The following is a 15,558-nucleotide window of genomic DNA, read 5'->3' on the forward strand; positions in this document are numbered from 1 at the left end:
TTAGGAATTTGTCCTTAGGGGTTGTGATACTCACGCCTACGGACATAGGTGGGAACAAACTACATACATGCATACATACATGCATACATACATACATACATACATACATACATGCTCTCTACTGTAGACACAACAGTTCAGCAAACACAGACCAATTAGTCTCCAGGCATGTTTTTTTATCAGGGCTGTGGTTGAGAGGTGATGGGAACAGAGATCCAGACTGTTTCCAGTTCACTTAAAAAATCTCCCCTCCCTCACCCTCAAACAAACAATGGTAAGATGGATAAAACCGGCTTTTTATAACACTATCTTTAGTGTTCTGACCTATTGTGATGTCATTGATTAGAGTTTTCTGACCCGTTTTTATGTAAATTATAATGGTTAGAAAGATGAACAGGAGATTATGTTGTTCTTCCCCCTCAAACTACACTGAACAAAAATATAAATGCAACATTTTCAAAGTTACTGTGTTACAGCTCATATAAAATCATTTAAATAAATTAATTAGGCCCTAATCTATGGATTTCACATGTATGGGAGTACAGATATGCATCTCTTGGTCACTTTTTTTTAAAGTAGGGGCGTGAATCAGAAAACCAGTCAGTATCTAGTATGACCACCATTTGCCTCATGCAGCGTGACACATCTCATTCGCATAGAGTTGCTCAGGCTGTTGATTGTGGCCTGTGGAATGTTGTCTCACTCCTCTTCAGTGGCTGTGAGAAGTTTCTGGATATTGTTGGGAACTGGAACACGATGTTGTACACGTCGATCCAGAGCATCCCAAACTGCTCAATGGGTGAAAATGCAGGCCATGGAAGAACTGGGACATTTTCAGCTTCCAGGAATTGTGTACAGATCCTTGCGACATGGGGCTGTGCTTTATCATGCTGAAACATGAGGTGATGGCGGTGGATGAATGGCATGACAATGGGCCTCAGGATCTCGTCACGGTAACTCTGTGCATTCAAATTGCCATCTATAAGTTGTTTATGCCTGCCCATACCATAACTCGGGGCTCTTGAGTGGCACAGCGGTCTAAGGCACTGCATCTCAGTGCTAGAGGCGCCACTACAGACACCCTGGTTTGAATCCAGGCTGTATCACAACCGGCCGTGATTGGGAGTCCCATAGGGCGGCGCACAATTGGCCCAGCGTCGTCCGGGTTTGGCTGGTGTAGGCCGTCATTGTAAATAAGAATTTGTTCTTAACTGACTTGCCTAGTTAAATAAAAGTTAAATCAAATAAAATACACATGCTGTCTACCGCCTGCCCGGTACAGTTGAAACCGGGATTAATCCGTGAAGAGCACACTTGTCCTGCATGCCAGTGGCCATCGAAGGTGAGTATTTTCCCACTGAAGTCGGTTACAACGTAGAACTGCAGACAGGTCAAGACCCTGGTGAGGACAGCGAGCACGCAGATCAGATGAGGTTTCCTGAGATGGTTTCTGACAGTTTGCAGAAATTCTTTGGTTGTGCAAACCCAGTTTCATCAGCTGTCCGGGTGGCTGGTCTCAGATGATCCTGCAGGTGAAGAAGCCGGATGTGGAGGTCCTGTTTATTTTTTCTTTCAACTTCAAGTTTTTACCATGCACCTGCAACAAGATACTGTAGCTCAGATGTTTGTGTTTTTTTGAATGTTGAAATTTTGAAAGTAAAACATTATTACAAACAATAAGCACTTTTAAATGAGAACAGAAATCCACTATGGTTTTTAAAAAAGGACTTCATCAAAAATAGTTGAATAGCATGCCAAATACATAAAACAACTTAATATTGGCCTCTAAAATGGCCAGAAGGCATGCCTCTCTGGCAGTCACCTTCTCTCGCCTCCACCTCTGGACCCTTCTGGGAGGAGATGATGACCGTTGGGGTGATGGAGTGGCAGCACCTAATCCATCACCGCTTACCACTTCAAGTACAGCACAGTAATAAATGTCAAGATAACATACAGTAGCGTACTGTGTATTTTTGCTCATGGAGCTTCCATTTGTTTTTCCCCCATGCATGTAACAGCTGCACCTCCAGGTAGATCTTGCAAATACATAAGATGAAGTACAACATTAACCAAAACATGAGCAAAGTAGAGTTGTGTGAACTGTCTGTAGATAGCTAGACTGCCACATACTTTATCAAATTGGAATGCCAAGGTGAAACCGTAATGAGTGCAGCTTACCAGTACCTTCACCATAACAGATTATGTGCAATGAAACTAGCCAGACCCATTCAGGTTGTAACCATTCAGGTAGCATAAACTCTACAATCAGTTCAATGAAGATAAACTGATGTGACAAATCAGGAGAACTAGAACAAAAGAGAAGTGTTGGGACCAAGAAAATAGGAAATTTAGGCTACCGGGTTAATAATGTTAGCTGTAACTAGTGGCAGTGTATAGTGCAGTGGCAAGAGAGCTAACTATAACCACATTACTTACTGAAAACCTTGCCTGGTATTGTCATCAGACCCTGTAACAGTTTGAACACAAGCCTTGGTATTTACAACAATTACCTAGCTAGCTAACTAGGCTAATGTTAAGCATAAAGTCACTCAACAACAAGCAAGTAACCATGTAGCTAACGTTGCTGTTCGAAACAGTTCTAACTTCTAGTCCTACTAAAGGATGTAGCTAGCTAAAGGCACGGCAGGCAGAAGGCTGCAGATCAGTTTTCTAAGACGTAACATTCTGATGAAATAGTGGTGATTATTTTAAGAACAAAAACTAGCTAGGCACTTTGAACACCATCGCAGAAGCTTCTCTCTTTGCCATCTTCCAAGTTGGTTTGTTGTTTATTTGAAGAGGTCTAGCTATCAAAACTCGCATCCCCCCTCTTCCAGTGTATTGTGACTGTTAAATTACACTTACGGTATACAGTTACGGTATACACTTCCTCTCAAAATATAAAACAGAATTTGGGAGAACAAAATCTAAATGCAGAACATAGTGAACTACTTTCTATTAGTGTGGCTCAGTTGGTAGAGCATGGTGTTTGCAACACCAGGGTTGTGGGTTCGATTCCCACGGGGGACCAGTACTTGGAAAAGAATGTATGAAATGTATGCATTCACCACTGTAAGTCGCTCTGGATAAAAGCGTCTGCTAAATAACTAAAGAATTTGTTCTTAACTGACTTGCCTAGTTAAATAAAAGTTAAATCAAATAAAATACACATGCTGTCTACCGCCTGCCCGGTACAGTTGAAACCGGGATTAATCCGTGAAGAGCACACTTGTCCTGCATGCCAGTGGCCATCGAAGGTGAGTATTTTCCCACTGAAGTCGGTTACAACGTAGAACTGCAGACAGGTCAAGACCCTGGTGAGGACAGCGAGCACGCAGATCAGATGAGGTTTCCTGAGATGGTTTCTGACAGTTTGCAGAAATTCTTTGGTTGTGCAAACCCAGTTTCATCAGCTGTCCGGGTGGCTGGTCTCCGATGATCCTGCAGGTGTAGAAGCCGGATGTGGAGGTCCTGGAGGCGGCTTACGGTATAGAAATTAACATTCAATTCTCTGGCAACAGCTCTGGTGGAAATTCCTGCAGTCAGCATGCCAATTGCACGCTCCCTCAAAACTTAGGACATTTTTTTAAAACATTTTTTTTACTTAACCTTTATTGACTGGCCCAACGCTCTAACCACTAGGATACGTGCCGCCCCAAGACATCTGTGGCATTGTGTGACAAAACTGCACATTTTATAGTGGCCTTTGATTGTCGCAAGGACAAGATTTACCTGTGTAATGATCATGCTGCTTAATCAGTTTCTTGATATGCAACACCTGTCAAGTGGCTGGATTATCTTGGCAAAAGAGAAATGCTCACTAACAGGGATGTAAACAAAAGTGTGCACAACATTTGAGAGAATATATGATTTTTGTGCATATGGAACATTTCTGGGATCTTTTATTTCAGCTCATAAAACATGGGACCTACATTTTATGTTTTGTTTATATTTTCGTTCAATATAGATTGAGATAAAAAGGATAAGACATTTCTTATAATTGGGACACTTGTCTACCATCCATATTTCCTGGTCTCTTTTATGACATCATCTCTGCATCTCATCCAGCCTCCAAAGAATACCTCTGCACTCTAAACCTTACCCTCTAGCCAAGCTCCTCTCCCAGCTTTGTACAGAGTTGCAGAAGTTTTGGGGACTGGATTTGTGGAGTTGTCTCAGGCACTGCGGTGATGTTTAGCTGTGATTTGTAGCTGTGATCCCCACATGACGTTTGCAGGGTAACCTCAATGTGTGGCCACAACCGCCCCTCTCTCCTCCCCCCATCTCCCATAGTACCCCAGCATATTCTACATATTCTTCATCCAGTAATCATTGCTATGCATGCAGCCTGATGTGCACACACACACACACACTCTCTATTTCTTCCCCACCCTCTCTCGGTCCCAGTGTGAAATGGTCCATGTCGTGATGGTAGTGGTAGTGGTGGTATCGGGGATATGGCCTGGCTCAGCAGGGATGACGCAGGCTGGGGTTCAGTGGTGAAGGCGACCAGGGGTGTGTGTGTGTGTGTGTGTGTGTGTGTGTGTGTGCAGTGCACATATGAGTGTGCACATAGGTTTGTATGCATGTAAGTGTGTGGGCCCTCTCCCTGTGCACACACACACTCCTCCTTTTTCCTAAATGGACCAAAACACAGAGAGGTCACACTATAGGTCAAGTATGCATCACTGCAGTCCAGTCCCATGTGTTAACTCACATTACTTTGGTATTTCAACATATGTTTGAGAGAAAGCAAGAGAGCTTAAGAAGGAACAAAAGAAAGAGAGAGCAAGGCAAATTAAAGAACGTCCCTGAGCAAGATAAGTATTATTCCAGTGACTATATTAAGATTGTTAAAAATAGGGCACATCTACATTGTGATTATTTAGGATATTTTCAGCGAGCCAAAGAAAGGAAACGTCCACAATGTTATTCCCCCCCGAGAGGATTCAATAAAGAAGAAAAGGAATTGTCAACAATGTGCTTTATCTGGACAGATATGGTACTGTATTTTAAGAACACAACATTTTGTTTGAGCCGAAGACATCACAGTGAGCTTAGAAGCCGTTCAGAACAGTCCCAAAGTGTCAAGTTTAAAATAACAATACTTTAAAAAATTACAACTGTCGAAAGTGAATGTTGTGTAAACATTAAGTTACACTCTCACCGTTCCATCATGGCCAGCAATCTCACGGTTTGTGAATAGGATCTCAAATATGCCTCCTAATAGTGTGAAGAGTGAGACTAACTAACTTCATTCTCGAGCGAGATGTCTCCTTTAAGAATGGATGTCACATCTCATCAGATGTGTCTGTCACTCCCAAGTGAAGAAGACCAGAGAAAGCTAAGCAGTAGAAGTTGTCACGTAGGCACAGATCCAGGATCAGCTTACACTCTCACAATCCTAACCTTTACCATTAGTGGTCTAAGACACAAAATTGACCTTATATCATCGATACCATAGTAGTTGGCTAAACAGCACCAACCAATCTATGTCCAGGCAGGCTAATGTCATCCTTATCTTGAAGCTATCGTAAAATGAAGCCAATGACAGAATCCTATAAGTATTTAACACTGTCACCTCTCCTCCTCTGTTTCTGAGGCCACCACAGAACACCATCTCTACAGACACACTCGGGACAGATCAAAATCTAATAACTGAAACAAATAACTGAAAGGTCTTTAGACGGTAGTGTGGCTGTATACCATTCATCCATTTAATGAGTTTCTACCCTCACTATCTCTCTGAGAGCTGCATGAGAAGTCAAGCCACGTGAGGGAGAGAGAGAGGTCTATTAGAGGAAGTATAGCTATATACACACACCCACACACACACACACACACACACACACACACACACACACACACACACACACACACACACACATACATGTCTATTAAAGTAATTCCAGCTCTATAGGGTTCAGCCATGCTAACGTTAACAGGCATTGTAACGGATGAGTCTCTGGGCTCGACTGATTAAGGCTCGTTATCTGGGGTTAATTAAACTGCCTGGATTGACAGGTTGAAGTGAGCTGAGCTTTGTGTGTGTGTGTGAGAGAGCGAGATGGATAGATAGATCCTAATAATAATGAGAGAGAACATAATGTCTGCCTTCCTGAATGTGCTTTCTTTTAGACAGTGTGTTTCTCTCCGCTGTAGTTTGTGGGCCCCCTCGCTCTCACAATATGTCCACTTTCATATCCCATATCTCTAAATAGGAATGTCCTAGACTTATGCTAGTTTCTTAGACACTCAGATACAAAACCTGTCTCTTCAAATATGATTTATACATCTGGTGGAAAAATACAATACCAGCTTGTTGTTTTCTACCGGTTTTGAAATACTGTTGGGAGTGGTGAGAGCGCTGTTTGGCTATATGCGTGTGTGTGTTTGCATGCAAAAATTCCTGCACTCTATTTTAACAACCCTAAGCGCTGGCGGTAGTGCTATAGGTCTGCTGGTGTATTAGAAATATTTTTGCTATTTTCACAGCTGGAATTATGAGTGCAAAAGGGCTTGGTTTTGATGAATAAACAAGTTGTAGGTGTGATGAGGGCTTGGCCACTCACTGGCCAATCAACATGTTCCTTGGCTTAATACTGCATGCGTTTTTCTCAAGTTCTGTAGGTTTTTGATGTTCTTTGCGTTATTTCCCATAAATTGTATTATGTGTGAGGCACATTCTAAATAAGGGAAATGTAGCTTAGACCTGCCGTTGATACTGCATTACGGGACTGAATAATTAAAAAATTGTTTGGAGGAGTACGTCTTTGGTAAGTGGATGAGAGGTACTCTTTGGAGATGGTGATTGATACTTGAATAAATGAAATTAAGTGTGCAGCTAGGCATATGTATGTTTTAGGGTGTACAGTATATTTTCAATTCAAGGCACGCTGACAAATCATTTAAACACTTTTTTTTTTTACTTTGCAAGGCCAGGATGAAAAAAGACAAGGCACATTGCTGTTGAACCAGACTTAGTAGCCTAGGCCTAGGGTAAGGGTAGCTTATGGAGTGCTTAATATGAAATGGAAATCAACATCTGTTTTTTAAAACAACAATATTTCTAAATGGAATGGTATCAGAAGCATGATGTCATAAATCACTTCTCCCATTCCATGGCACTGTGTGCACACGTAGGCCTAAACATCTGCTGTTGATATGGCTTAATATGAGGACTGAATAGTTTGGAGGAGCATCTTTGGTAATCTTTGAAATGGGGATGGATAGCCTACTTTACCAAGGGAAATTAAGTATGCAGGTATGTGAATTGTGAATAATGAAAAAGCATGAGGGCAAAACCCCTCAGTAGATCATTTAAAACCCCTTCATTCATGGATAATTGCCAGCATAAAAAGACACACCTATGAGATGCTGCTAAACCAGCCTTGATTAAGTGTAGGCTATGCTTGGTTTTTAATCAAATCAAACAAAACTGGGCTACAATCGTTTTTTCATGTTTCTAAATACAATAATTTTTTTCATGTTTCTAAAAATGAGATTCACCAGCACAAAAGGCATGTCTCTCTTCCATTGGCACTGTGCGTTATGACTGGTCAGGCTGTGCTTCCGCTCTCAAAGTCCATGCCGTTATCAACTGTGTTGTTGTTTTTTGTAGGTCTTAAAACTTCCCTTTAGCGCTGCATGAAATGGTCACTTTAGCACTTGTTTTTAAGGACACCTGAAATATTGCGACCCCGCCCACCTCAGCGCAAGCGAGCTGACGTTAGACAGGTAAATTGCCGAACCTGCCATTAGGGCTGGAAAATGCCAGTGCGCTAGTTTTTACATGACGGAAGTGCAAACTGACGTGCGTTTGACACTTGCATCTCCTTAGCGCCAGCCGAAAATAGAGCTCCCCAGTGTACATGTACGTATATTTGGGAACGTGTGTGTGTGTGCGCGTGACTCAGGAACCTGTTTGCGGACACGGCAGTATTTCCTTTCAATGGTTTTACTGTTTAACTGGTCTTTTTAAATATTCAACTTTCTCTCCTCTCTCATCCAGTAAGCAGATTTTATGTTCTGATGATTGACTCAGGAGTCTTGGGCTACGTACCAAATGGCTTCTTATTCCCTACAAAGTGTATTACTTTTGACAAGATCACATGCTTATCACCCCGGCCATCCTACAATCTAAGCTTGATGCCCTCAATCTCACACAAATTATCAATGAACCTACCAGGTACAACCCCAAATCCGTAAACACAGGCACCCTCATAGATATCATCCTAACCAACCTGCCCTCCAAATACACCTCTGCTGTCTTCAACCAGGATCTCAGCGATCACTGCCTCATTGCTTGCGTCCGTAATGGGTCTGCGGCAGTGGCGGTTCTAGACCATTTCAACTGGGGGGGCCAAGCTGGGGCCAGTTGTACTGTTAGAGGGGCCAGTTACATTAGACGTTATTGTTGTCATATCGTTTTCTTCACTGCATTGCAGGCATTAGCAGGCAAAAGACCATGTTCCGCGTTGCCACTGTCTATTAACGAATGTAAAAAAAGAACGATAGCAAAAACGTATGTAAACATTTTCATACTCCACATTTAGGGGGGCCACAAGGGGGTCCAAAATTGTTGTCACAGGGGCACTGCACCCCCCCTGCGAGGACCGCTAGTGGTCTGCGGTCAAACGACCGCCACTCATCACTGTCAAACGCTCCCTAAAACACTTCAGCGAACAGGCCTTTCTAATCGACCTGGCCGGTGTATCCTGGAAGGATATTGACCTCATTCCATCAGTAGAAGATGCCTGGTTATTCTTTAAAAGTGCTTTTCTCACAATCTTAAATAAGCATACCCCATTCAAAAAATGTAGAACCAGGAACAGATATAGCCCGTGGTTCACTCCAGACCTGACTGCCCTTGACCAGCACAAAAACATCCTCTGGCGTACAGCATTAGCATCAAATAGCCTCGGCGATATGAAACTTTTCATGGAAGTTAGGAACCAATATACACAGGCAGTTAGGAAAGCGCAGGCTAGCTTTTTTAGAAATTTGCATCCTGCAGCACAAACTCAAAAAAGTTCTGGGACACTGTAAAGTCCTTAGAGAATAAGAGCACCTCCTCCCAGCTGCCCACTGCACTGAGGCTAGGAAACACTGTCACCACCGATAAATCCACAATAATTGAGAATTTCAATAAGCATTTTTCTCCCGCTGGCCATGCTTTCCACCTGGCCACCCCTACCCTGGTCAACAGCCCTGCACCCCCCGCAACTTGCCCAAGCCTCCCCCATTTCTCCTTCACCCAAATCCAGATAGCTGACATTCTGAAAGAGCTGCAAAATATGGACCCCTTCAAATCAGCAGGGCTAGACAATCTGGACCCTCTCTTTCTAAAATGATCAGCCGAAATTGTTGCAACCCCTGTTACTAGCCTGTTCAACCTCTCTTTTGTATCGTCTGAGATCCCCAAAGATTGGAAAGCTGCCACGGTCATCCCCCTCTTTGAAGGGGGAGACACTCTAGACCCAAACTGCTACAGACTTATATCTATCCTACCCTGCCTTTCTAAGGCCTTCGAAAGCAGATCACCGAACAGTTCGTACCTTATCCGCTACGCAATCTGGTTTCCTAGCTGGTCATGGGTGCACCTCTGCCATGCTCAAGGTCCTAAACGATATCATAACTGCCATCGATAAGAGATAATACTGTGCAGCTGTATTCATCGACCTGGGCAAGGCTTTCGACTCTGTCAATCACCACATTCTTATCGGCAGACTCAACAGCCTTGGTTTTTCAAATGACTGCCTCGCCTGGTTCACCAACTACTTCTCAGACAGAGTTCAGTGTGTCAAATCCGAGGGCCTGTTGTTCGGACCTCTGGCAGTCTCTATGGGGGTGCCACAGGGTTCAATTCTCGGGCCAACTCTTTTCTCTGTATACATCAATGATGTCGCTCTTGCTGCTGGTGATTCTCTGATCCACCTCTACGCAGACGACACCATTCTGTATACTTCTGGCCCTTCTTTGGACACTGTGTTAACTAACCTCCAGATGAGTCTTCCGTGCCATTACAACTCTCCTTCCGTGGCCTCCAACTGCTCTTAAATGCAAGTAAAACTAAATGCATGCTCTTCAACCGATCACTGCCCACACCTGCCCGCCCGTCCAGCGTCACTACTCTGGATGGTTCTGACTTAGAATATGTGGAAAACTACAAATACCTAGGTGTCTGGTTAGACTGTAAACTCTTCTTCCAGACTCACATTAAGCATCTTAAATCCAAAATTAAATCTAGAATTGGTTATCTGTTTCCCAACATAGCATCCTTCACTCATGCTGCCAAACATACCCTCGTAAAACTGACTATCCTGCCGATCCTTGACTTCGGTGATTTACAAAATAGCCTCCAACACTCTACTCATTGGATGCAGTTTATCACAGTGCCATCTGTTTTGTCACCAAAGCCCCATATACTACCCAACCACTGCGACCTGTATGCTCTTGTTGGCTGGCCCTTGCTTCATATTCGTCGCGAGACGCACTAGCTCCAGGTCATCTATAAGTCTTTGCTAGGTAAAGCCCCGCCTTATCTCAGCTCACTGGTCACCATAGCAGCACCCCCCCGTAGCACATGCTCCAGTAGGTATATCTCGCTGGTCACCCCCAAAACCATTTCCTCTTTTGGCCGCCTTTCCTTCCAGTTCTCTGCTGCCAATGACTGGAACGAATTGCAAAAATCACTGAAGCTGGAGTCCCATATCTCCCTCACCAACTTTAAGCACCAGCTGTCAGAGCAGCTCACAGATCACTGCACCTGTACATAGCCCATCCAACTACCTCATCCCCATACTGTTATTTTTTTTTTTTGCTCCTTTGCACCCCAGTATCTCTACTTGCACATTCATCTTCTGCACATCTATCACTCCAGTGTTTAATGGCTAAATTGTAATTATTTTGCCGCTATGGCCTATCTATTGCCTTACCTCCCTTATCTTACCTAATTTGCGCACACTGTATATTGACTTTTTTTCTCTATTGTGTTATTGACTGTATGTTTGTTTTATTTTATGTGTAACTCTGTGTTGTTGTTTGTGTCGCACTGCTTTGCTTTATCTTGGCCAGTCGCAGTTGTAAATGAGAACTTGTTCTCAACTAGCCTACTTGGTTAAATAAAGGTGAAATAAAATGTTTAAAAAATGGGCCCTGGTCAAAAATAGACTACAAAATGATTGCTCTATATAGGTGTCATTTGGGACACATCCTTGGAGAAGCTGCAGAAAAGAAAAAAGTGAAAGGACATCAGCTTTAGAAGTATTCAGTAGTTTTTTTTTAAAAGGATCAGCAGATTTTTTTCCAATCCGTCACTGACGTGCCTTCCAAGGTTCCAGTTTGACTGGCCAGCGTTCCGCATGCATGCCGGAAGCACATGGGAACTGGCCAGTGTTCCGCATGCAGGGTGACTGGCCAGCATTCCGCATGCTGGCCAGTCACCCTGCAGCTCCTGAGAAAGAGATAGGGATCTGGAGAAAATAAGAGAGGAGGAGATAAGCTGCTTTATTTATTTCCTTTATTTCTGCTTGGGGCTGCGTTCATAAGTCACAAACCTGCACTTATCTTTTCGTTCGGTCCTTCTCTTTTCCTTCGTTAGCCATCCCTCTCTCCTCTCAATTCTTCTGGGCTTGCTCTGGTGCCAAAATAAAGGTTTTTCCCTGGGGCTCTGAGAAAAGAGGTACAACACACACAGAGACAGGCCCCAGAGCCATAGATACAGAGTTGAACAAACTCACAGCCATGCATAATAGAGCCAGCCCCCTTTCTCAAACTGGACACTGAGGTCTGCAGAACTTTTAGGTTGTGTTCATTGGGGCCGGCAACAGAAACTGGAAACAAAAATGTGTGTTTCTTATTTGTCAAGTCCAGGTAGTCCCTCTGTTTCAGTCCATTTTGTTTCATTTAGTGCCTAATGAAAACGACCCAAGTCAGTGGAACCTCTGGCCAATCAGTGTCATTCATTCGATTTGAGTACCACTGCAGAAGAGTCTAATCGCATCATGAATGCTTTTGCTCTGGCAATGAGCAGGTAGAGCTAGCAGCCCTTATATCAATTGCCTAAACAATTACAGGTCCTGGAACATATCCTGGATCTAACCCAAACTGATGAACCTGAAAAAGCAGTTACTTAAACACTTTTAAAGACAGTGGATCTTTGCAGGCAGGAGGACAATGTGTTACATTTCACCCATCACTTCTCTTTGTCACTCCTCAACTTTGCAATCTGCCAGCCTAGGCTACCTGCCGCCCCTAATCCTGGTTGAAAAGATAATATCCTGGCATAATATTGAAATGTCACCCAAGGCTTTTTCTCAAATGGTACCTTTACTCCATATTTGCCCTGGTAAAAAGTAGTGAATTATATAGGGAATGGAGTGCCATTTGGGATGCAGACCTAGTCTTTCACTGCCTTCCTCCAACTGCCAGTAACCGAAAGGTTGCTGGATCGATACCCCAAGCTGACAAGGTACAAATCTATTGTTCTGCCCCTGAACAAAGCAGTTAACCCACTGTTCCCCGGTAGGCTGTCATTGTAAATAAGAATTTCTTCTAAATTCACTTGCCTAGTTAAATAAGGTTAAATAAAAAATTACAATAAAAAAAATGCTTGATGTATTTTAATGTCATGTAGAATAAAATGAATTCTATGCGATAAGGGTTATCTAATGACTTCACTCGATCATAATAGAATTTTGACATTGACATGTGGTGAGGAAATTGAATTGAAGGAGGGGACAAGGAATGTTCTTTCTATTTTCCCTCTCTCTTGTTTCTGTCTCTCTCTTACCCAGTCAGTCATTAAACTCTTAGTGGGTGTGGCTAGATTTGAGTAACAGCTGCTCACCCAGCTTTGACCAAAAAAGTGGTTACACACTCAGGAAGTGCTGCATTTCCATGACAACTATGCTTTCCTCCCCTTACTAATTGTGCTGATGCACACACACTCTTTCTCACACACAAGAGTGGACGTGGTTCCAAGAGGGTCATTCTTAGGAGGAAATGCCAGTCATGTCCCTTAAAGACCCCATCTATCTCAGGCAGTGAAGGCAGTGTGCGTGTATGTGCATGTGTTTGCATGAGCGCGTGTACATTGCATGTGTCAGCACTAGGAACATATTGGCAGGATAGGGGTTGTTAGGGTTAAAATTTTGGTCAGGTGGTCTCTAACCCCACACCCTACCACATGTCTTCCCTGTGGCTCAGTTGGTAGAGCATGGTGTTTGCAACGCCAGCATGGTGTGTGCAATGCCAGGGTTGTGGGTTCGATTCCCACGGGGGGCCAGTACAAAAAGAAAATGCATGAAATGTATGCATTCACTACTGTAAGTCGCTCTGGATAAGAGCCTCTGCTAAATGACTAAAATGTAATGTAAATGTGTAACCCCGACTGTGGGTAGCTGACAGTGAGTGGCGACAGCAGGGCAACATCTTGGTATTTATGACTGAAACCAGACCCAGAGTGCACTGCTCCACCTGTTACCAACAGTAGCTAGCTAGGCCTAACCATAGAAATATAATTACTACAACGGACATCTCCATTCAAGTCAATGTTCTGAAATTCTATGTCTTTAGGCCTAAGATGCTAATGAATAAATAAAACATTTTCTTAAACTACCCTCTTATGACCAAGCTTTCCATTTAAAAAACCTTTTCTCCAGATAAACTTCCCTCAATAGTCACTAACACAACTACCAAAGCTTGTTTTACTGCTGGTATACCCATTGCCTCTAAAGTTCAGTATTTCACATGGCATGCATCCATAAAGGCACCCTATTTCTTATATTGTGCACTACTTTTGACCAGGGCCCATGAAACTGCCAAAGGACTTGGAGCAAGTTTTGTCAGAACTGATTTGCCAATGCCTACTTTATTACATGTGTAATTCAAACCTGCTCTGTGCATGGCAGTAGTTGAGAGTAGGATTCAATTGAAAAAGATGACTGACTTTGTGTGTGTATGCCTGTGTTAGTGTATTTAACTGTTCGCCTGATTTTTGCAGTTAGCTCTGCTTCTTATTTCTGGATGTGTCCAGCCAGGGCAGGCCTCACGTTCGTGTGTGTGTGCGCGTGTTTATTTATCTTCAGCAGTATGGGTTATACAGCAGCGTTACAGGACCTCGTATATCGCCCAGTTTCAGCAGATGACCCGTGATTTATTTGTGATCCATTGGTGATTAAACACATCTCTCTCCTCCTCCCTCTTTCTCGTACTCCATAGGGGTGCTGTCCCTCCCGGCCTACTTCAGTCCTTACACAGAGGGCCAGGGACAGGGCCAGGCTGGGGTGGAGAGCAGAGAGGACGCCTATGCCCAACTGGAGCTCCGCACCCTCGAACAGTCCCTCCTGGCCACCTGCGTTGGCAGCATCTCCGAGCTCAGTAAGTGTGGGAAAAGAAGGGTGTGTGTGGGGTGGGCGTAGGGGTTTGTGTGTGTCATCTACGTGTGTGTGTGTGCGTTTTTAATTTTATTCTATTCACGTAATGAGATTTCTTTGAAGTTTTACACAATGTTAAAACTCTTTGTGAAAGTACTTTATTTTTTCAGAAACATTATCTCTCAGGGAATATAGTTCTCTCCAAAGCAAAAAATTGCTTTATTCAATTATTTGGACACTTAATAAGAAACACTCAAACATCAAGTAGATAAAGTAAAGGAATAATATAAATCACACATTTATTTGGATAAATCCTTAACATTTCTAACATTTGCTTATCATTCCCTCTGCCTGCCTGTTAGCTCTAACTCGGGAGGACAATAACCAGACATGGGCATTCCTTGTGCCAGATTAGCTGTTATTTTAGCCAGTCAACGTGTGGGAAATGGAGAACAGCGATAATATAGACACATTTATCACTGACTCTAGATTAGGCCCATCATATATCTGTACAGAATAAGCGGTCTACTGTACATGGTTAGTCTCCAAGGATGGTGTAGTTTAAAGGCTTTCTTGTCATGTGGAATGAAATGGAAGGGATACAGTAGGCTTGGGCGGTGTACCGTATATACCGTTTACCGGGATATTTGAAACAAGCCACGGGATGGTTTCTTTGAAGTTTTTCAATAAATGTGAATATTTGTAGCTACTTTTTAAGTTAATACCTGCAGTCAACTTGTGCAATACGTTACGAGATAAAGCAGATTGCGTTCTTCATTTCAGCATTCAATAGTTCCCCAGAACAGTAACGTGTTTATTTGTAAATAGCACAACGGGGGAAAGTGGGAGCAGGTGAGTCCGTAGCGTTCTATACTGTATCTATCGGCGAGTTTCTGTTGTACAGTGCACATGAGGTGATGAAGTTACACTTGTATGCAGTTCACTACTAAATGTTTGCCATCAGATATCTTACAATGGCTTTCCGCAAGAAGTCAAAGAGCCTTGGATGAGTTATCTGTACATTTGCAATTTCTTCCCGGTGCTTCCTATTAGCATTTTTTTTTCTTCTCCCCTCTGCTCCGTATACACATGCTGTTCTTCCTTCAGAAAAGCATGTATCACAACTTTGTTCATTTGCACAATTTGTCTCATTCACTTTCACTTATAAATGTCTCCGCTC

The 15,558-nt window shown here is 43.0% G+C and overlaps 1 protein-coding gene across 1 annotated transcript in view; it reads left to right on the forward strand.

Annotated features, from left to right (window-relative positions):
• abtb2b (ankyrin repeat and BTB domain containing 2b) overlaps positions 1 to 15,558 on the forward strand; it is a 177,431-nt gene that overhangs the window by 75,641 nt on the left and 86,232 nt on the right. The window contains exon 2 of the mRNA XM_014123879.3: positions 14,224 to 14,382. Within this exon, the coding sequence (XP_013979354.2) occupies positions 14,224 to 14,382 (159 nt within the window). The remainder of the gene's footprint in view (positions 1 to 14,223; positions 14,383 to 15,558) is intronic.

Source organism: Salmo salar, chromosome 10, assembly GCF_965601325.2.
Source record: "Salmo salar chromosome 10, fSalSal1, whole genome shotgun sequence".
In the NCBI taxonomy this organism is placed as follows: Eukaryota; Metazoa; Chordata; class Actinopteri; order Salmoniformes; family Salmonidae; genus Salmo; species Salmo salar.